Source organism: Pan troglodytes, chromosome 17, assembly GCF_028858775.2.
Source record: "Pan troglodytes isolate AG18354 chromosome 17, NHGRI_mPanTro3-v2.0_pri, whole genome shotgun sequence".
Taxonomy (NCBI): Eukaryota; Metazoa; Chordata; class Mammalia; order Primates; family Hominidae; genus Pan; species Pan troglodytes.
In genome coordinates, this window is record NC_072415.2 from 27,146,367 (window position 1) to 27,168,791 (window position 22,425).

Sequence of the window (22,425 nt, forward strand, 5' to 3'; positions counted from 1 at the left end):
TTGTGGTGATAGTGATGGTGACAGTGGTGGTGGTGGTGGTCATGATAGTGATTGTGACGGTGGTAGCAGTGACAGTGGTGATAGTGATGCTATGGTGTGGTGCTAGTATAGATGAAAACAAGGTATTCAGAAAAAAATTATGAAATGGTAGGCTGATCACTGAAACATCTGTCAAAATAAGACTCTGAAATAGGAACACTGCTCTCATTCTGTCCCTATCAACAAAATTAAGCTCCCTGCTCTAAATGGAGTCCTGAAGAAAAAAATCAGGAACTGCAGGGCAGGCTCTAAGGGCAGAGTAGGGAGGGAGCCAGGGAAAGCTGTCATGTGGGATTTCAATGCTGACCCATCGTGTGTTTCCTTGCTTTACAGAAATCTCCAAGAACATGCAAACCTATTCGTGCTAGTTACTGCTTCTCCAATGATATACATTATCCCAATTCTCAGGGAAATAGCTGGAGCCTCATTTTGGTGCATTTTGGACTTGTTTTGTTTTTATCTTTTTCACAATAAGTAATATAACATTTAAAACTTTTTGGAGCACATATTTATTCTGCATGGCCTAAAGGTCACACAGTCATTGAGAATTATAAAACGGTCTACAAACCTAGGGGTCATACATGCAGAATACATCAGTGGATTTAAAATATTCTGTTGGAAAAATATTTATATACATTCATGGTTTTCATGACTTTATGGAGAACTTTTAATTTCCCCCAGCAGCACAGTACCCTTGCAGCTCACTGTTTTTAGTCCCTGGCTGCACATTTGACCTTCTTTAGGGCAACATCACTTTCTAGTGATAGCTTAGTAAGATACCAACAAATCATTGCACAGACACATGGGAGAAGTAATGCTGTCAGGTCAAGCACTGCAATTCCATGACGTAGCCATTTGGCCTTAGGTAAAATACAGAAAGAACGGCCAGCTGAAATGGATTCCTAATGACATCATTTTTCTAGTTCCATATTCAATTTTCAAGTAACACAGTATCTTTTTTTTTCTTTTATTATTATACTTTAAGTTTTAGGGTACATGTGCACATTGTGCAGGTTAGTTACATATGTATACATGTGCCACACTGGTGCGCTGCACCCACTAACTTGTCATCTTGCATTAGGTATATCTCCCAATGGTATCCCTCCCCCCTCCCCCCACCCCACAACAGTCCCCAGAGTGTGATGTTCCCCTTCCTGTGTCCATGTGATCTCATTGTTCAATTCCCACCTATGAGTGAGAATATGCGGTGTTTGGTTTTTTGTTCTTGTGATAGTTTACTGAGAATGATGGTTTCCAATTTCATCCATGTCCCTACAAAGGACATGAACTCATCATTTTTTATGGCTGCATAGTATTCCATGGTGTATATGTGCCACATTTTCTTAATCCAGTCTATCATTGTTGGACATTTGGGTTGGTTCCAAGTCTTTGCTATTGTGAATAGTGCCACAATAAACATACGTGTGCATGTGTCTTTATAGCAGCATGATTTATAGTCCTTTGGGTATATACCCAGTAATGGGATGGCTGGGTCAATGGTATTTCTAGTTCTAGATCCCTGAGGAATCGCCACACCGACTTCCACAATGGTTGAACTAGTTTACAGTCCCACCAACAGTGTAAAAGTGTTCCTATTTCTCCACATCCTCTCCAGCACCTGTTGTTTCCTGACTTTTTAATGATTGCCATTCTAACTGGTGTGAGATGGTATCTCATTGTGGTTTTGATTTGCATTTCTCTGATGGCCAGTGATGATGAGCATTTTTCATGTGTTTTTTGACTGCATAAATGTCTTCTTTTGAGAAGTGTCTGTTCATGTCCTTCGCCCACTTTTTGATGGGGTTGTTTGTTTTTTTCTTGTAAATTTGTTTGAGTTCATTGTAGATTCTGGATATTAGCCCTTTGTCAGATGAGTAGGTTGCAAAAATTTTCTCCCATTTTGTAGGTTGCCTGTTCACTCTGATGGTAGTTTCTTTTGCTGTACAGAAGCTCTTTAGTTTAATTAGATCCCATTTGTCAATTTTGTCTTTTGTTGCCATTGCTTTTGGTGTTTTAGACATGAAGTCCTTGCCCATGCCTATGTCCTGAATGGTATTGCCTAGGTTTTCTTCTAGGGTTTTTATGGTTTTAGGTCTAACGTTTAAGCCTTTAATCCATCTTGAATTAATTTTTGTATAAGGTGTAAGGAAGGGATCCAGTTTCAGCTTTCTACATATGGCTAGCCAGTTTTCCGAGCACCATTTATTAAATAGGGAATCCTTTCCCCATTGCTTGTTTTTCTTTTTTTTTTTTTTTATGGATTAGTAAACTCAGTATTTTATTTTATTTTATTTTTTTATTTATTTTTTTTTATTATACTTTAAGTTTTAGGGTACATGTGCACATTGTGCAGGTTAGTTACATATGTATACATGTGCCATGCTGGTGCGCTGCACCCACTAACTCGTCATCTAGCATTAGGTATATCTCCCAATGCTATCCCTCCCCCCTCCCCCCTCCCCACCACAGTCCCGAGTGTGATATTCCCCTTCCTGTGTCCATGTGATCTCATTGTTCAATTCCCACCTATGAGTGAGAATATGCGGTGTTTGCTTTTTTGTTCTTGCGATAGTTTACTGAGAATGATGGTTTCCAGTTTCATCCATGTCCCTACAAAGGACATGAACTCATCATTTTTTATGGCTGCATAGTATTCCATGGTGTATATGTGCCACATTTTCTTAATCCAGTCTATCATTGTTGGACATTTGGGTTGGTTCCAAGTCTTTGCTATTGTGAATAATGCTGCAATAAACATACGTGTGCATGTGTCTTTATAGCAGCATGATTTATAGTCCTTTGGGTATATACCCAGTAATGGGATGGCTGGGTCAATGGTATTTCTAGTTCTAGATCCCTGAGGAATCGCCACACCGACTTCCACAATGGTTGAACTAGTTTACAGTCCCACCAACAGTGTAAAAGTGTTCCTATTTCTCCACATCCTCTCCAGCACCTGTTGTTTCCTGACTTTTTAATGATTGCCATTCTAACTGGTGTGAGATGATATCTCATAGTGGTTTTGATTTGCATTTCTCTGATGGCCAGTGATGATGAGCATTTTTTCATGTGTTTTTTGACTGCATAAATGTCTTCTTTTGAGAAGTGTCTGTTCATGTCCTTCGCCCACTTTTTGATGGGGTTGTTTGTTTTTTTCTTGTAAATTTGTTTGAGTTCATTGTAGATTCTGGATATTAGCCCTTTGTCAGATGAGTAGGTTGCGAAAATTTTCTCCCATGTTGTAGGTTGCCTGTTCACTCTGATGGTAGTTTCTTTTGCTGTGCAGAAGCTCTTTAGTTTAATTAGATCCCATTTGTCAATTTTGTCTTTTGTTGCCATTGCTTTTGGTGTTTTGGACATGAAGTCCTTGCCCACGCCTATGTCCTGAATGGTAATGCCTAGGTTTTCTTCTAGGGTTTTTATGGTTTTAGGTCTAACGTTTAAATCTTTAATCCATCTTGAATTGATTTTCGTATAAGGTGTAAGGAAGAGATCCAGTTTCAGCTTTCTACATATGGCTAGCCAGTTTTCCCAGCACCATTTATTAAATAGGGAATACTTTCCCCATTGCTTGTTTTTCTCAGGTTTGTCAAAGATCAGATAGTTGTAGGTAAGTGGCGTTATTTCTGAGGGCTCTGTTCTGTTCCATTGATCTATATCTCTGTTTTGGTACCAGTACCATGCTGTTTTGGTTACTGTAGCCTTGTAGTATAGTTTGAAGTCAGGTAGTGTGATGCCTCCAGCTTTGTTCTTTTGGCTTAGGATTGACTTGGCGATGCAGGCTCTTTTTTGGTTCCATATGAACTTTAAAGTAGTTTTTTCCAATTGTGTGAAGAAAGTCATTGGTAGCTTGATGGGGATGGCATTGAATCTGTAAATTACCTTGGGCAGTATGGCCATTTTCACAATATTGATTCTTCCTACCCATGAGCATGGAATGTTCTTCCATTTGTTTGTATCCTCTTTTATTTCATTGAGCAGTGGTTTGTAGTTCTCCTTGAAGAGGTCCTTCACATCCCTTGTAAGTTGGATTCGTAGGTATTTTATTCTCTTTGAAGCAATTGTGAATGGGAGTTCACTCATGATTTGGCTCTCTGTTTGTCTGTTGTTGGTGTATAACAATGCTTGTGATTTTTGTACATTGATTTTGTATCCTGAGACTTTGCTGAAGTTGCTTATCAGCTTAAGGAGATTTTGGGCTGAGACAATGGGGTTTTCTAGATATACAATCATGTCGTCTGCAAAGAGGGACAATTTGACTTCCTCTTTTCCCAATTGAATACCCTTTATTTCCTTCTCCTGCCTAATTGCCCTGGCCAGAACTTCCAACACTATGTTGAATAGGAGTGGTGAGAGAGGGCATCCCTGTCTTGTGCCAGTTTTCAAAGGGAATGCTTCCAGTTTTTGCCCATTCAGTATGATATTGGCTGTGGGTTTGTCATAGATAGCTCTTATTATTTTGAAATACATCCCATCAATACCTAATTTATTGAGAGTTTTTAGCATGAAGGCTTGTTTTGTCAAAGGCCTTTTCTGCATTTATTGAGACTTTTTAGCATGAAGGCTTGTTTTGTCAAAGGCCTTTTCTGCATCTATTGAGATAATCATGTGATTTTTGTCTTTGGCTCTGTTTATATGCTGGATTACATTTATTGATTTGCGTATATTGAACCAGCCTTGCATCCCAGGGATGAAGCCCACTTGATCATGGTGGATAAGCTTTTTGATGTGCTGCTGGATTCGTTTTGCCAGTATTTTATTGAGGATTTTTGCATCAATGTTCATCAAGGATATTGGTCTAAAATTCTCTTTTTTGGTTGTGTCTCTGCCAGGCTTTGGTATCAGAATGATGCTGGCCTCATCAAATGAGTTAGGGAGGATTCCCTCTTTTTCTATTGATTGGAATAGTTTCAGAAGGAATGGTACCAGTTCCTCCTTGTACCTCTGGTAGAATTCGGCTGTGAATCCATCTGGTCCTGGACTCTTTTTGGTTGGTAAGCTATTGATTATTGCCACAATTTCAGCTCCTGTTATTGGTCTATTCAGAGATTCAACTTCTTCCTGGTTTAGTCTTGGGAGAGTGTATGTGTCGAGGAATTTATCCATTTCTTCTAGATTTTCTAGTTTATTTGCGTAGAGGTGTTTGTAGTATTCTCTGATGGTAGTTTGTATTTCTGTGGGATCGGTGGTGATATCCCCTTTATCATTTTTTATTGCATCTATTTGATTCTTCTCTCTTTTTTTCTTTATTAGTCTTGCTAGCGGTCTATCTATTTTGTTGATCCTTTCAAAAAACCAGCTCCTGGATTCATTAATTTTTTGAAGGATTTTTTGTGTCTCTATTTCCTTCAGTTCTGCTCTGATTTTAGTTATTTCTTGCCTTCTGCTAGCTTTTGAATGGTAACACAGTATCTTTAAGGATAATTTCAAACGTCCTGTTGTAGTTGCAACATTGTCATTATTCAAAGGAGAATAGTTTCCTCTTCAAAGCAATGCTACTGTATATACCCTAGACTTTTCAAAAAGAGGTTGGCTTTTAAGATGTTAGAGCTATTTTCTCAAATAGATCATTAGTAGAAGCTATAATACTATAGAATTTAAGTGCATTATATCTTATTTCCCTTTAAAACCTGACACATTATTCATCAAAGGCTCCTAGAAAGTTGAGTACACCAAGGAGTTGGTCTAGAAAAACTAAATTGCTTCTGTCATTTATTACTCACAGAAGTAAAAGAGCCCTAAAAACAGATTGTGCTTGGATGATAAGGAAAAAAATTAAGTATGTTTTTATGTTTATTATTTTATATTTTTACCATAGGTACATCTAATTTAAAATGAGATCTTTTAAAGTAGGGCTTGAGAAGAAAGAATTATATTTATAGAAAGTCCAATATTTTAAAAATATGTCATGTAGTCACTGTCATTTCCAAGTTAATTTATGTCTTTATTTATTTCAAGTCCAAATCCTAGGTATTTTCATCTGGAATGGCAAACTAGAAGCCCGCAGACATATTTTCTCTGGCAACATGTTAGGTTTCTACATCCTTTTCTAAAATTAATGTAACTAGGTAGCTGTTTTAATACCAGCAGCTCAGCCGTGACTTTGACTTAGGCCATCCCTTCATTATGTGTGTATGTGTGCATGTGGCATGGTGTGTGCATGCGTGTGTGTGTGTGTGTGTGTAGAGAGAAAGAGAATGAAATGGAAACCTAGATAAATTAATTGTCTGTGGGTACCCAGCCAGTCAGTGACAGAGGCTAGGAAACCCAAGTGTCCTGACTCTTAACTGGTAAATGACTTCAATACCTGCTGGTATTGGTGGCAATAATATTGCTAGTAATAGTAGTATTAACAGTAGAAAGAATAACAATGGAATAATTAGTTACCATTTTGTGATTACCTGATACATGCTAGTAGCCTTGCTTATTATCTAATTAATTTCACATCTGTCCTGTAAGAAAGATCATTTTTTAATTTATGAATCTCAGTCTCAGAGAGTTGGACTAACATATTTGTTTCCTACTACTATTTTCCCACTACACTATCACAAAAAATAATATCCACCATTTATGGAGTGTGTACCATATACCTAGACATATAAATATGAATTTTGGGCCAAGCACGGTGGCTCACGCCTGTAATCTCAGTATTTTGGGAGGCTCAGGTGGATGGATCATGAGGTCAGGAGTTCCAGATCAGCCTGGCCAATATGGTGAAACCCCTTCTCTACTAAAAATACAAAAAAAAGTTAGCCAGGCGTGGTGTCACACGCCTCTAGTTCCAGATACTCAGGAGGCTGAGGCAGAAGAATCGCTTGAATCTGGGAGGCAGAGGTTGCAGTGAGCCAAGATCGTGCCACTGCACTCCAGCCTGGGTGACAAGAGTGAGACTCCGTCTCCAAAAAAAATACGCATTTTGACATTATTTTATTTTTATCCTTAAAGTACTCCTATGAGATAAGTATTATTCTACTTATTTTACAGATGAGGAAAGTGAAGCTCAGAGAATTCAAGCAAATTGTCCACTATATAATTGAAGGAACACTAAAATTCTTCTTCATCCCATGTAAAAAATACATCTAAGTAAATTTAAAATCTAAGCAATAACACAAAGTAACAAAATGCATTAAAATAAATGTTAGGAGAATATATAGATAGTATTGTGGTCAGAATTATTACTTGTAATAAAATACGAATTCTAGAAAATATAAAGTAAAAGAAAAGATCTAAATAAAATTAAATATTTCTGTGTGGCAAAATATATGATAAAGTTAAAATACAATTGGTGGGAGGAATATTGACACACATTAACAAAAAGGGTAAATGTTATAGTTGCTTAAAGTATTTCTACAAATTAGTAAGAAAAGATAACCCAAAAGAATCTTGGTCAAAGCTTATAAATAAAAATAATCAGAGAAAAAAATACAAAAGCCAGTAAATAAGTCAAAAGCCAGTAAATAAAGTGACAGGTGCCTATTCACATTTGTAGGATGTAAATCAAAACAGCACAGTATCATTCTTGACATAGAGCAGCAAAAACTGAGCTAACATTCTATTCTGGTGACCATGTTGAGAAATGAACTCTGTATTACTTGCTGTTTGGACTGTAAACTGCTATGTTTTAGAAAGTAGGTTAGTAAAATCTACCAAAAGGTAAAAATACACTAAAAAAAAGGAACTAAAAAGGAAGGAAAATTTTAAAATCAAAAAGAAATGGGGCTGAGTGCAGTAGCTCGTGCCTGTTGTTCCAGCTACTCAGGAGGCTGAGGCCAGAGGATAGCTTGAGCCCAGGAGGTTGAGGCTGCAGTGAGCTATGATGACACCACTGCACTCCAGCCTGGGCAACAGAGATAGACCCTATCTCTTAGAGAGAGAGAGAGAGAGAAAGAGAGAGAGAGAACACAAATGAAGAGTTAAAAAGAGAAATTGACAAATATCAAAAACAGACAAAAAAGATTAGACATACAGATAATAGAAGTCCCTTCAGAAGAAAATCAAAGGAACAGAACAAGTAAGAAAAACAATGATTTTTTTAAACTCTCCTGAAATAAAAAGTTGATTTGAAGCTACATATTGGAAGAACACACCATGTAAACACACCATGTACCTGAGAAATTGACCCTGAACAATCAACATCAGGACATATTCTGGTAAAATTACAAGACTTTAAAGAATTTCTTTAAAAACACTTTGGATTTCTGGACAAAAAGAACAACTTACTTAACAAAATGAAAACTGAGTTATCATTGGACCCTTTAACAGGAATGGTTTATGCTGGAAGAAAATGATGTGTGTAGCATTTTAATACACTCAAGGAAAAACATGTGAGTCAGATTTTTATATCCAGAAAAACTGACTTTCAAGTATAAAACATACAAACTGTTATAAGCATGGATGAATGCAGGAAATATTGATTCCATGAACACATTCTGAGAAATGTACTAGACAATGAGCTCTAAACAACCAAAATGACCAGACATAAGAACTACAGATGCTCCTCTACTTACAACGGGATTACATCCCTGATAGACCCATTGTGAGTTGAAAATACCTTAAGTCAAAAATGGGCATTTTGTAAACATGGTGGGATGTGAAAACAAAACAAAAAAACCCCACAATATCCAAAAAACACTGGCAGCACAGTACACTTTGGAGTATCAGTTGTTTACCCTTGTAATTGCATGGCTGAGCACCTACCCAGAATCTCGAGAGAATACTATACCACATATCAATAGCCCAGAAAAAGATCTAAATTCAAAATTCAAAGTACAGTTTCTACTGAATGCATATCAATCTTGTATCATCATAAAGCAGAAAAATCATAAGTCATGGACCACCTGTAGCGGCAAACATTAAACACAATTATTTGTAGAACTAAGACTAAATGAGCGTTCACTGGTTGGGGAGCATAATACGTTTATTTGCTCTGACAATGTAAATATAGCACAACTATGTAAAAATGAGAAAAGAATAGAGGGACCACATGTAAAATAAAATTGTTTGCTCTTTAATCATATGTGGGCAAGGGTAGTACTGATAATGTTTTCTGTGCATATACTATGGGTTAAAGCAAATGGATAGTTATAGAATATTCCAATTCCATCATCTCCCATGTCCTTGAGAACCAAGATTCTTAGTATGGAATAAAGATCTAAGAATAAACATATATAGAAGAGGTTACATAAGAACCCTATAGTATTTATATCCTAGTTCTTCTCACTGAAAAGGCCTAAGAACAATGATTAACCCAGTAGCAATGACAATATATCTCCCTAGTACCCAGATTGTGTTCTTGTAATACCATTTCCCACTAAAAAAAGAAAGGGCTTTTTGGAAACATACTGATTCCAGGACTGGGCAGGAAAGGTTTAAGTTGAGTTTAGAATACCTTGTCATACCAGATATCAAAGAAGTTCTCAAAGATTACTACTTTCATGTCAAAAAGACCCCCAAACCAACCTAAAAGGCTCCCACTGACCAAAGATGGGACAAATTTAAGTTCATTAAGGATAATTATTTCAATTGACTTAAAACCATCAAATATTTTTAAATCTATGAGTTAATGTGATATTTTTTAAAAATCGATTACATATGGAATATAAGAGAACAAATTTATCTTGAAAATTAGTAAATAAAGAAGACAAATCAAGCATTTATCCTACCATTTCTATATGAACTAAATCATTAAGTAAACAAGTAATGTGAAAGAGAATATTCCAACTAGTAGTTATAAAAGTAATTATAGAATATTGCATTTTGCAGCTCCCAAGGATTAACAAATCTAGACATTGAGCATAGATAACTCCTAACAACATAAAAGAGAGACAAACTAGACATAATGTGCCTCCTGATGAAATAAACACATGGCCTCTAGCCTTGCCAAAAAGATTGAACCTGAAGCTGATCAAATCTCTGAATCTGGATTCCAATTTTCAGGCAATACAAAATGCAGAGGAACATGATGAACTCCACCATGAGTATGAAATCAGCAAAACCCAGACTATGGGAACCTCTATGGGGCAAACAACCTAGATGCTCAATAGATAAGTCAAAATAAGTGTATGTTAAAGGTGAATTTTAAAGTGTATCAGATTTTTTAAATGGGTAAGACTAACTAGAGCCCAGGGATGCACGATTGGGTGAAATAAAACATAAAGAAATGCACAAAAGTGAACACAATAAAACTCAGGGTACTAGTTAAGCACTATTAGAGGGAGAGTGGAGATTGTGAATATGGGGGCATGTGGAGGGCTTCTAGGGTGTCCAGAAAAGTTTTGCTTCTTGATCTGGGTAGTGGTTCCAAGATGTTTGCCTTATTATAATTCATTAAGTTCTATATTTATTTTGTATGGTTTTCTGTATCTGTGTATAATGAAAATAAAAGGATAAAAGGGAATGAAGAAGAATTCTGTTAAGAATATAAGTTTAGCCAGGAGCCGTAGTTCACACCTGTAATCCCAGCATTTTGGGAGGTGGAGGTGGGAGGATGGTTTGAGACTGGGAGTTTGAGAGACCAGCCTGGGAAACATGGGGAAACCCTGTCTCTCCAAAAAAAAAAAAAAAAAAGCCAGGCGTGGTGGTGCGTACCTGTGGTCCCAGCTATCCAGGAAAATGAGTCGGGAGGATTGCTTGAGGCTACAGTAAGCCTTGTTCATGCCACTGCACTCCACCCTGGGTGACAGAGCAAGAACCTATCTCAAAAAAAGAAAAGAATATAAGTTTAACCTAGAGGGTTAAGTAAAAAACCAACAAGTTGCAGAATTATATTTACTATATGATTCAAGTTTTATACAAAGTAGAAGAGGGGACATATATACTATCTGGAAATATAATCATCCGAGTTTAATGGTTGTTACCTTGACAGAAATATTTTGCTATCTCTTTGTAAAGTTTGGCATGTTGATTAAAAGGGGAAAAAATGAATAAATTATATACATATACATATATATATGTCTATATATACACCCATACATTTGCAGATGTATATAGACATACACACATATATATTTGCTTTATTTTTGGCTTTGAAATAATTGCAACCTTAAAAAAGAGTCACACATGTAATACAAAGCCTCCTGTATATCCTTGACCCAGATTGAAATGTATGGATTGTTGAGATTTTGGCTCACTTGCTCACTCTTTCTCTCTCTTGCTCCATTTGATAGTTGCAGATACATTCCTTTACCTCTAAATGTATGTCCATGTATTTCTTTAAAAACAAGGATATATAGAGATATAACTTTCTAATATGGACACATATAGTTATTAGCCTGGAAAATATGCAGGGATTTCACATAACAAATTAGATAAAGACTGTGAAAATAGCATTTTTAAACTGTAAAGAATTCTTATTAAAAAGTGTATGTCTCTTTCTATTGATATGCCTTAAGGTAATTGGTCACTTTTATCTGAAGTTTAAAGAAATTAGTCATTACTGGAGCACAACTTCAGATAATACAAAATGAGGAGACAGCCAAAAATTGTAATAGTTTTCAGTAAGTATTCAAAACCTAATTGTAGTTTAATTTGTTAAATTCTCGGTGCCTCATGAATTTGATATTAGGAAAATAGAGATAAGATGTCCTGGAAGGTAACAGAAAATTGAGAAATGCTCCCAAATCTCTAGCAAGTCAACTAAAAAGTGAGAAGTTGACTGGAACATCTAGTCAGGAATATTTTTTCTTAAGTGGGGCTCAAACCTAATGTAAGTTATATACAGGAGGAATAGAAATCAATAAAAACTTATTCGTCAAAAAAAGAGGGCCCCCATTTCAAAGATTTTTTTCCAATTACGCCAAATATTTCTATAGCAAATTTTTTAAAAATACATTAATAAACAATTTATGAATCTTATCAGGTTTTTTGTTGTTGTTGTTTGTTTGTTGAGACAAGATCTCTCTCTGTTGCCCAGGCTGGAATGCAGTGGTGCAATCAGGCCTTACTGCAGCCTCGACCTCCTGGGCTGAAGTGATCCTCCTGCCACAGCCTCCCAAAGTGCTGGGTAATAGGTGCGAGCCACAACAGTCAGCCCATATGGGCTTTTTATAAAGAAGACTGAAACTTGTAAATGGTTTGAAAATCTTGATGGTGCTTTTCAAGATTTTGACATATCTGAGTTTAGTCTATTTTTGTGCAAAACGTGAGTATCTTGCCAGAAAATATAGGGCATGTTTCCATACCTTGCACTAAATTAAGCTTAACACTGAAATTATTTGACAAACTAGTCACTTCAAAAGGCACTGTAAAACTACTCGTTTCTAAAATGTTTGTGCTAAAAAGTGATACCAAAATACATGAACTCTGACAATGGACTGATAAAATTCTTCTCCAAGTTTGCCTTTATAAATAAGAATGTCATGCGTTGGAATAAGCCCCACATTTCCTTGCGTTCTACAAACGGTGCCCTTTTTTCTTTAAAATGTAATCACGGCTGGTGGTGGTAGCTCATGCCTGTAATCCCAGCACTTTGGGAGGCCCAGGCGGGTGGATCACTTGAGGTCAGGAGTTCGAGACCAGCCTGGCCAACACGGTGAAACCCTGTCTCTACTAAAAATACAAGAAAAAAAAAAGTAATCTATTGTTTGGAATTATAAGCGGATGCCATTCAATTATAGCCTGTAACAGAAAGGAAATAAAATGCATTTGAGCTTAATCTAACCAGACGCTGCTTTTTCTTCTGGGGATTGAAGTTCGCAGATGCTTGGAGAGGTTGATCCTCCACCAGGTGGAGGCGAGTGTCACAACGCCTGTGTCTGCCCGCAGGTGAGCGAGATGGAAGTGAACGGGCAGTTCGAGTCCGTGTGCGAGTCCGTGTTCAGCGAGCTGGAGTCGCAGGCCGTGGAAGCGCTGGACCTGCCCATGCCCGGCTGCTTCCGCATGCGGAGCCACAGCTATGTGCGGGCCATTGAGAAAGGCTGCTCCCAGGACGACGAGTGCGTGTCCCTGAGGTCGTCCTCGCCGCCGCGCACCACCACCACCGTTAGGACCATCCAGAGCAGCACGGGTGAGTGCGCGGGCCCTCAGCCAGCCTGGCCCCTGTGCTGGCTATGGCACGACTGTCCCCAAAGACTGTGCCCTTGCTGTCAACACACATAGTTGCCAGGAACAAGATACCACCCATGTCCTACAAACCAAAGGTTTTCCTTCCCTATCTGCCTCTATCCCCCGCCTCTGGCCACTCTCCCACACCTCTTTCCCATCTCTATCTCTGGCATCCACAGGGGAAACTGCAACTACGGCACCATGAGGGAGGGACAGCACAGCCCAGAGGGGAGGGACTTCCAAGATCCCCACACAGGTCCTAGGAGCCGATCCCCGCCAGCTCCTACTCCCAATAATTAGGCTCGACCTTTTAGGGCTGTGACCCTAAATGACCAGACACCCTGCTTATGACCCATCACAGAATTGAAATGACTGTTTTATTCCAAGATAGCCACAAAGTGACTATCCCAAAAGACCTGAAATATCACTGTGAGAAAATAAGAAGAAACGGATGACCCAGTAATATTGGTCGCACATTTTATGAGTTTTATTTTAACAGAAAGCAGATTTATTTCACTATTTTAAAACTTCGATCTATCCTGTATAAATAGCACCTCCTTTTCCCACTAAACTGTATTTAAGTGTGTGTGGTTAAACTGTATTTTTGTCAGTAGATTTTAGGCACGGAGACACAGAAAAGCTTAACGAGTTTCTGTGACACTGGAACCTGCATAATAACATAGCCGTGGGCTATATATGACAATGTGTGCATATGAAACATATATATACCGTGGGCTATATATGACAATGCGTGCATATGAAACATATATATATATATAACATTTGAGTTCCAAAAAGAAAATCCCACTGTCTAACTAGGCTTAACTTTATGATTGAACTCAGCATAACTTCAATATAGAGTATTCTACAAGAAAATTATCAAACTTAGAGTCAAGATAAATAATGATGAATACATTGGAAAGAAAAGCCTGTGTCAGAATATTGTATCACTCCATTTTAGTGCTAGGTGCATCAAATGTCAGTAATTACCATTCAGTCTAGAACTTTTGCAGGCTTAAGAGTTAAAAGGTCCTCAAATCCAAGTTAAAATCCTTCTAACTAGATATATGGAATTGAGGTGATAATTTTATTTAAAATAAATATATGGGTTAAACAAGAGGAGTTCATTCTTGACCACCGCAGACTGAAATCTCAGTGTTAGGAGAAGAGATGCTTCCAGACCTTGCGTTGGCCAAGCAGCTCAGCAGGGAGCCCAGCAGCTCAGACCCTGGCTGGCTACCTCCAGACCAGAGATGGTAGATGTCCATATATTCTTGCTCACTAGGAAATTCTCCAAGAACAACCACAGGTTAATAAATTAAATGAGAGTTATTTATGAAGAGAAAAATATATATATTTTTGAAAAATCAACGATGAGCATGTTTGTATGTGTTTGCATTCATGCAGTAAGTGTGATTTGGAAGGTCTGCCCTGTCCCTGTAGCTTATCACTATGTCTTTTGGTGTGTCCCATTTTCACCACCCCCACCCAACACACAACCCATTCCCAGTGTCTGGTCCATTCTTCTGTATGATGAACTCATTGCCTGCCAGCTGAAATCGCTCCTTAAATATGTAAAATGCAGATCCTGGCCCAGAAGTCACAAGGGGTGCTCTCAGGAGAACAGTCGGGAAGGAAAGGGCTGCTGGCTCACTCCTTCCGCCTCAGGAAACGGTGTTGCAGATAAAGTAGCAAGAGACTTGGAATGGTTTTTCTCTTCTCACCTGTCAGATTTGCGTGTTTTTGTCATTTTACTTACACTTCCTGCATCAACGCCTGTCCCATGCTCTTCACTCCAAACACACATGGGGTCTGCCCTCCTAAGACACTTCTCAGATACTCTGGAGGCTCCCAGACCTCAAGCAATAGAGTTGCCAAATAAAATCCAGGTCGTCCAGTTAAATTTCAATTTCAGGTAAAGAGTGAATAATTCTGCTGGATAGGTATATCCCAAATATTGCATGAGAAATACTTATACTACAGAACTATTTGTCATGTTTGTAGTATTTTTCTAAAACCCAACAAGCCTATCAGGGCAGGAGATGAATGAGCCCTGGGAAGGTGTCTCATGTTGTTCCATTTTTAATCTAAGTTGAATCTAAAGGGCTTTAACCAGAAATGCTATGTGGGAAAACACCCAAAACGGGGAGAAGGGAATCAAGCTGCACAGAGGGGATCGCATTTGCTCCTTCTTGGGCTCTATGAATCTTATCCTAAGTACGAAGCCACCTCCACCTTCAACTCTCTTGGGGAAGGCTCCAGGCTTGGCTGCCCCTGCAAGGATTTAAGGGCAGAAAGGTGTGACTTGCCCCTGGGGTTGGTGATGCATAAAATGCCGAGTGTTTGCACAGGGCAGCTGTACTTCACCCAGAATCATTAAACTAAACATAATGTATCATCTTTACAGGTGTGGAAAAATAAACAGTTTAAGTACTAAACCATTATAGTAGATTCCAACTAAGTAAGCACATAGGATATTTTTCCAATATTACCTTTCACAGTTTCTCTATGACATGGATTTGTTCTTTAAAAATTCTTTATTTTATGATATGATAAGGGTCTATGCCCTTCATTCTGCCCCTCCTACTACTCCTGTGTGCTATTTATCTCTCTCTCTCTCTCTCTCTCACACACACACCCCACACACGCATTTCCTTCTCTTTTTCTCACATGATCTCAATACTGTCATATTCATTTTCTTCCTGTAGTTTCCTTTTTACATTGAATCAAGTATAATTTCCTGTAGAAAAATGCAGAAAATTGATTTTCTTACAGGACCTAATAATTTTTGAAAGAATACACTCATCTATGAAAATTGAGAAATGACTTTGTTCTAATTTTATTGATTTCCCCACATGCACGGGTCAGATGCACATCTCGGTTTAGTAGGACTTGATGTAGGTTTGTCCTTTTCTCTCTTCCTTTGCTCATTATTTTCAGATACTCACAACAGATTTTGTTTTTCCTAAACTTACCCTTTGTCCTAAAAAAATTCCTCATTTTGTCAACTGCACTTATTAGGTAGAACTTCTCTCCACAGCAATCCACATTCTAAATCTTTGACATTCGGGTCAGCTCATTTTAATTGCTCACATTTTCAGCAAAATATGCTATTAAATCTTTCTCTTCCAGCCTTGTTCTTTATTCGTATTTGTAAAATGAAATCACAGACAAGAGTCTGATGCTGCAAGAGAGAATTATGAAGATGGGCTCAGGTCTAGGTGGCCGCAGGGATCCTCTAGCTATTAGTGGGTGAGCAAGGATGAATGGAGATATCTCAGCAAATCAGGAAAAATTAAGGATGAAGTTACGGAACTTAAAGTTATGCTTCCTTGGGCTTATTGACTTCTTGGCTTGTCTAACTATGGTAGAATCTTAGGTTCTTTCAGCCTGTAATCTACTTCAAGCACCCAGATTTCTCTCCATCCAATAGACTCAACAAGTTTTCATATAAACCACAGTGCCTGGGACTATTAGATTAATATTAGAGGAGGAAATATTAGAGCAGTTAATAGTACAGTAGGAATATTAGGGTAGGAAAGTAGAATGCAAACATGATTCAGTTAATATCATGACTGAAAAAACAAGAACCCTTGCCTCAATCATCTAAAATATTTTAGGTAACAGTAGAACTTGATGCTGGAAATACACCCAGACCTCCACTTCAGAGGATTGGATTAAACCTGCCTCTGAAGGAATACACCAATGCAATTCTATGTGTTTAAGGGGAAGTTTTTGTTTTACTTCCTGTGCTGAATATTTCCTAGGACCTATCAAAAGGCATTATCACATCGTAGCTAGGCAGACTTGTATCTGGTGATACCAATAGTCTAAATAGGCAGAAACATTGTCTAATAATCATATGTGGTGATCTAATTATTGTCTAATAATCACACATCCGGCCAAATACAGGCACACACTCGTAAATGTACAGAAAAAAACTTCAAAAAGGACACAAAGTAAATCATTTGCAGTGGTTTCCCAGAAAGTAGTAGGTGGGGAGAGGCAGATGGTAAAGAGATAGGGAGGTATTAAAAATAAGTATTTAAGACTTTTTGTGATTTTAATGCCAAATATAACATTTGAATAGAAATAATATTATTTCTATTCAATAGAATGATAGCTTGACAGAAGTAGGCAAGCTATCATGATATATATTCTCTGGTGGGTTTTTCTGTTTGGTTGGTTTTTTTTTTTTTTTTTTTGAGACAGAGTTTCCCTGTGTCACCTAGGCTGGAGTGCAGTGGTATGATTATAACTTACTGCAGCCTCCAGCTCCTGGACTGCGATCCTCCACCTCAGCCTCCTGAACTCAGGTAGCTGGGAATACAGGTGCACATCGCCACGCCTGGCTAATTTTTTTTTCATTTTTTGAGATGGGATCTTGCTCTGTCACCCAGGCTGGAGTGCAATGGTGCAATCATGGCTCACTGCAACCTCCGCCTCAAGTGATCCTCCCACCTCAGCCTCCTGAGTAGCTGGGATTACAGGCACATGCCACCACACCCGGATAATTTTTTGTATTTTTGGTAGAGATGGGGTTTCACCATGTTGGCCAGGCTGGTCTCAAACTCCTGGGCTCCAGTGATCCACCCGCCTTGGCCTCCCAAAGTTCTGAGATTACAGGCATGAGCCACCACACCCAACAGATTTTCTGGTCTTTTAAGAAAATTCTTCACTTTGAAATTCCAAAGAAGCTTTGTGTAGCAATAATACAAGTTTTATAAAGAGTAAATAGGTTCATTTGCCACACTGTTACTCTTAAAGTTTGGCCTGTGTGCTATATTTTGCTCTGCTGCCCAGGCTGCAGTGCAGTGGTGTGATTATGGCTCACTGCAGCCTTAACCTCCCAGACCCAAGTGATCCTCTCACCTCAACCTCTAGAGTAGCTGGGACCACAGGCACATGCCACTGTGCCCGGCTAATTTTTAAAAAACAATTTGTAGAGACGAAGACTTCCTATGTTGCTCAGGCTGGTCTCAAACTCCAGAGTTCAAGTGATCCTCCCACCTCAACATCCCAAAGTGCTAGGATTACAGGTGTGAGCCACTACGCCCCACCAATACTCTAATTCTCTTATTAGAGGAATTTATTAAACAATGATGGAGTTGAACTGTTCTCCTCTCCTTCACATAGTTCAGGAAGGGGAGTAAGAACCTAGGGTACAGTGTCCCCCATGGGAAAGCAGTGCTTACCCTCTTGGATGTAGCTTGGGACCACCGTAACAGAAGTATTTACAGTTTGATTTTTGTAACAGGAGAAATCATATTTTCCTCTAAGTTGAGACACATTCTTCCATCTTCCTACCTTACACCCTCCCCCATTCCTGGCAGCTCTGAGACACTTGCTCAAGCCTTGCTTAATATAGCAAAAGCAGCTAATCTGTTGATCATCTGAGGTCAGAACTAACATTCAGAAAGTTCTCCTAAGGGTTTGGGTCTTCATTCCAAGTCAGTCATCCTACCCAGGAGACCACACCTCACCCACCTTCATGCACTCCACACTCCAATCCCACACACCTTGCTCCCCACTCCCCCCACACACAAACCCTAAACCCTAAGCAGAATGACATTAAGATAATAATTTGTAATTGCAATACACACAGCAGGCATTCAAAAATGGAAGAAGAAAGGAAAAGCTGCAGAAAAATCTTTAAGTACTCCACAAACTGCACAAGCCACAGACGATTGAATAATCAAGGTGACTTTCCTAGGGAAATAGCATTGCTATTAAAACAAGCTGAGTCATCAAATATTAGCAGTTAAAAAAAAACTTCTACATCATCCAGTCTAGTGGTCTGCAAACATACCCTATGGACCAAGTCCAACCTGCTGCCTGTTTTTGTAAATTAACTGTCATCAGACATAACTCACACCCATTTGTTTACCTGCTATCTGTAAACAGAAGTTTCAGCAAATAGTTCCCTCTTTTAAAAGCAGAGTTGAATAGTTCCTGCAGAGTAGTCTCTGCAGGAATGTTTTGGCCCACAAAGCCAAATACATTTATGATGTGGCCCTTTACAGAGAAAGTCTGCTGCACCTATCTAATTCATTAAACCCATTCAAAGGTAAGGAAACTAAGGCCCAAAGTGGTGAACCTCCAACAGGAGGCAAAGTCAGAATAAGAAGCTCAGGTCTCTCAGTAAACAGCCCTTTGTTCCTTCGGTGCCCGGCTCTACAAATTATTTATTGCTTGAGTATGAAGTTAATCTGAACTTCAGTTTCTTCATGTATAAAATGAGATTACAATGCTGATCCTCTTCCCAGCATTAATGACCATTTTTGGAGAATTCTTAGAGTTCGGGGAAAGCTCAGTTCTTTCTGCCAAGCACCAAGTTAATTAATAGATCCTTGTTATAAAGCAGGGAGGCAAAGGTTCAGAAGTCAAAGGGACAGATATCAATCAGAAGCTTTCTGAACAAAGCACCTTTCTTTTCTATTCAAGATAAAATCAAATAATAAATATTCAGATATTGCCTGGACTGGTTCGTTGTCCCTCTGCTAATGAGTTTTCCTTCTTTGAATCTCTCCAAGTGGAACTGGAGACATCGCGTACTTCCACCCTTGCAGGCTCAGACGAAAGAAAAAAGAGCAAGATTTATGACACAACCTACTCCTTTTGTGAGGCAACTTATCCTTGTCTGCTGTTACATTGAAGGAAACTGACAGTGATGATTTGCAGGAGACTTTTGGTTATAACTTCTCCTTTCTTCTGTGGGGCACTCGAGGTAGGATTCCTCTATAATATTAGGAAGTCATAAAAATGCAAAAGTCCTATCAGACACAGAGCAAGATTTAAAATCTGAAGAATACCATGTGCTTCCATCTCCTGCAGTTGTTTTGAAGTACATAAATCACCTCTTGGGAACGGAGTGCCAACCTTGAGGGGCTATGCCTCACAGACAGCCAACAAGCAAGTCCACCTTTGCCCACATTCGGGGTTATTGCATGGCAAACAGTGAAGGGGCTTCCAGGGTTTTCTGGCACACTGGCCTTAAAGGCTGTTGTAAGGTTCACATGAGATCATTCACAAGGAAGCATTATGCAAATTACAAATTAGAATGCCCTACTTTGGCTTTGATTTTAAATCTCTCAATCTGGCTTAGTTTAATAATAATGATAATAGCTAACCTTTAAGCACTTATTATTTGACAAGCATACAAACAGCTGCATACATTGTCTAATGTAACCGTAATGAATACTCTATGACTTGCACATGATATTATCATTTAAATCAAACAGAGAAAAAAAAATGTAAGACTTAGAGAGGTTACACAACTTGACTAGGCCACACAGCTAGTAAGTGAAATTCTCTCTGTAATCACCAATAAATGCCTTGGAAACTATGGTATAATCTGAAATAATTTAATACAAATCCATTTATAGAATAAAAGGCCTAGGAGCTTTTTTCTTTCATTCTTTCCTCTCACAAATATGCATTTAGCTTCCTGCCATATTTGAAATCTGTATTTTCTATATCAGTTTCTAAAAAATTCTCTTTTTTAAAGAAACATTTGTTCACATATTATTGACATGGCCTCTCATGTTGGTTTGTCTGTGAAATATCTGTTTAAAGAAAAAGATGAAAAAAACTAGACTGAAATTAAAGTAAATTTTTTTAAAAGCCTATGAAAAGAAAATACTCTCTGGGTTTAAAATTTCCTGTTACACTTAGTCGTTTTCACATTATGCGGATTTGGAAGATCAAATATCCAATCCCCTGATCTAGTCATGGTGTTGTCAGACAGCACTAAATGGAGAAAATAATTTTTGCCAACTCATGCGTAAATTAAGCAGGTGGCAAATTCTGTTTTGAGGCTGATGAAGTGGTCAGATTGTCTGTGCCCTTGGGTTAAGTAAAAAAATACTAAACTAATGCAATTCTGATCTGACTGGTCTCTTGCTTGAACTGTAGAGCAAAGATGTGAACAATAGCAACTCAGTTACAAAGGTCAATCAGAAAACACAAACTAGAAAAACAGGCTCTCTCAATGTGAATCTTTATCATTCACTTTTGTCTTTATGATACCTCCACAGACACCTTTTTTTTTCTGGAGGTAGGGTCTCACTCTGCCACTCAGGCTAGAGTACAGTGGTGCAATCCCAGCTCACTGCAGCCTCCACATCCTGTGCTCAAGCAATCCAGTAATCCTCTCAACTCAGCCCCCAGTATAGCTGAGATTATACCAGGCCCAGCTAATTTATTTTTATTTTTATTATTATTATTTTTTTTTGTAGAGACAAGGTCTTAGTATGTTGCCCAGGCTGATCTCAAACTCCTGGGCTAAACCAGTCCTCCTGCCTCAGCCTCCCAAAGTGCTAGGATTATAGGTATAAGCCACTGTGCCTGGCCCATAAGCACTTTTATGATGGAAGAAACTGCCATTTAAAAAAGCCTTCATAATCCAGAGTTGTCTGATCCAGTTCATATTAAATGTTAACAAATATAGCAAAGTAATAGCGGTTGGAAATTGTCCATGTAATTAATACTGGCAGTTGGACAATGCTGCAAAGCCACTTTAAGAGCAACATTATTCGGCTCCAGGTGGTAAATCCAAGACCTGAAGTTTTGCATTTCTGTCTACACCTACTGCCACTGACTTTCTGTCAAGTTTTCAGGGCAAACCTTTCCTGCTGCCAAGTGTCCTTGATTAAAAATAGAGAAGACCAAAATGAATAGTACCATGATTTTACTATAATGGCATTTGAAACAGTCTCACATTTATTTTAATGACAAATCAATGATTGTGTAACTATCAACATTTTGAAAGCTTTCTTTGCCATCTGCTGGTGTCCTACTGACATGCAATTTCCACCAACATACAAGAGAATTTTTCTTTTGTTTTACCTTTTTCTTCCAATTATCAATATTACTGGGAATACTAATTCTAATTCTATAACTTCTAATTAAACTTATGGAAGAAGATAACTAGTCTCAGTTATCTCTAATATATGACAAACTGTCAAAGTTTAATTAGCTTTTATCCCTAGAATATTCTGTGGTTTCAAAGGGGTACATAATATTATTACACTTGACATTGATTAACCAGTTTCATGCTGTAGAGATGTATGTCTGACAAGAAGTATCAGATCTAATCAAGACGGAAGTTCATCCTGAATTTCTGGATAAGACTGCCATCCTGTCTCTCTTCAAATCCAACCTTAAATGTCTTTTTCACCTAACTTTCTTATTCCATTACATATTTGTCCCATAATGAAATTTTAAAATTTATGAAAATTGGTGAGTCCATCTCATCCACTATGTTGCTTTTGAAAACCTTTCTCCTTTCTAAAATGTTGATTATGGCCAGAGAATCACAATGATACTTTGATGTTTGCTTTTATC

At 38.2% G+C, this 22,425-nt stretch overlaps 1 protein-coding gene across 25 annotated transcripts in view; it reads left to right on the top strand.

The window, feature by feature from the left end:
- Positions 1–22,425, top strand: part of DLGAP1 (DLG associated protein 1) — a 964,206-nt gene that overhangs the window by 718,004 nt on the left and 223,777 nt on the right. For all 25 annotated transcript variants that reach the window (XM_016933374.4, XM_016933378.4, XM_016933377.4 and 22 more), the window contains one exon: positions 12,802–13,042. In XM_016933374.4, coding sequence (XP_016788863.3) covers positions 12,802–13,042 — 241 coding nt within the window. The remainder of the gene's footprint in view (positions 1–12,801; positions 13,043–22,425) is intronic.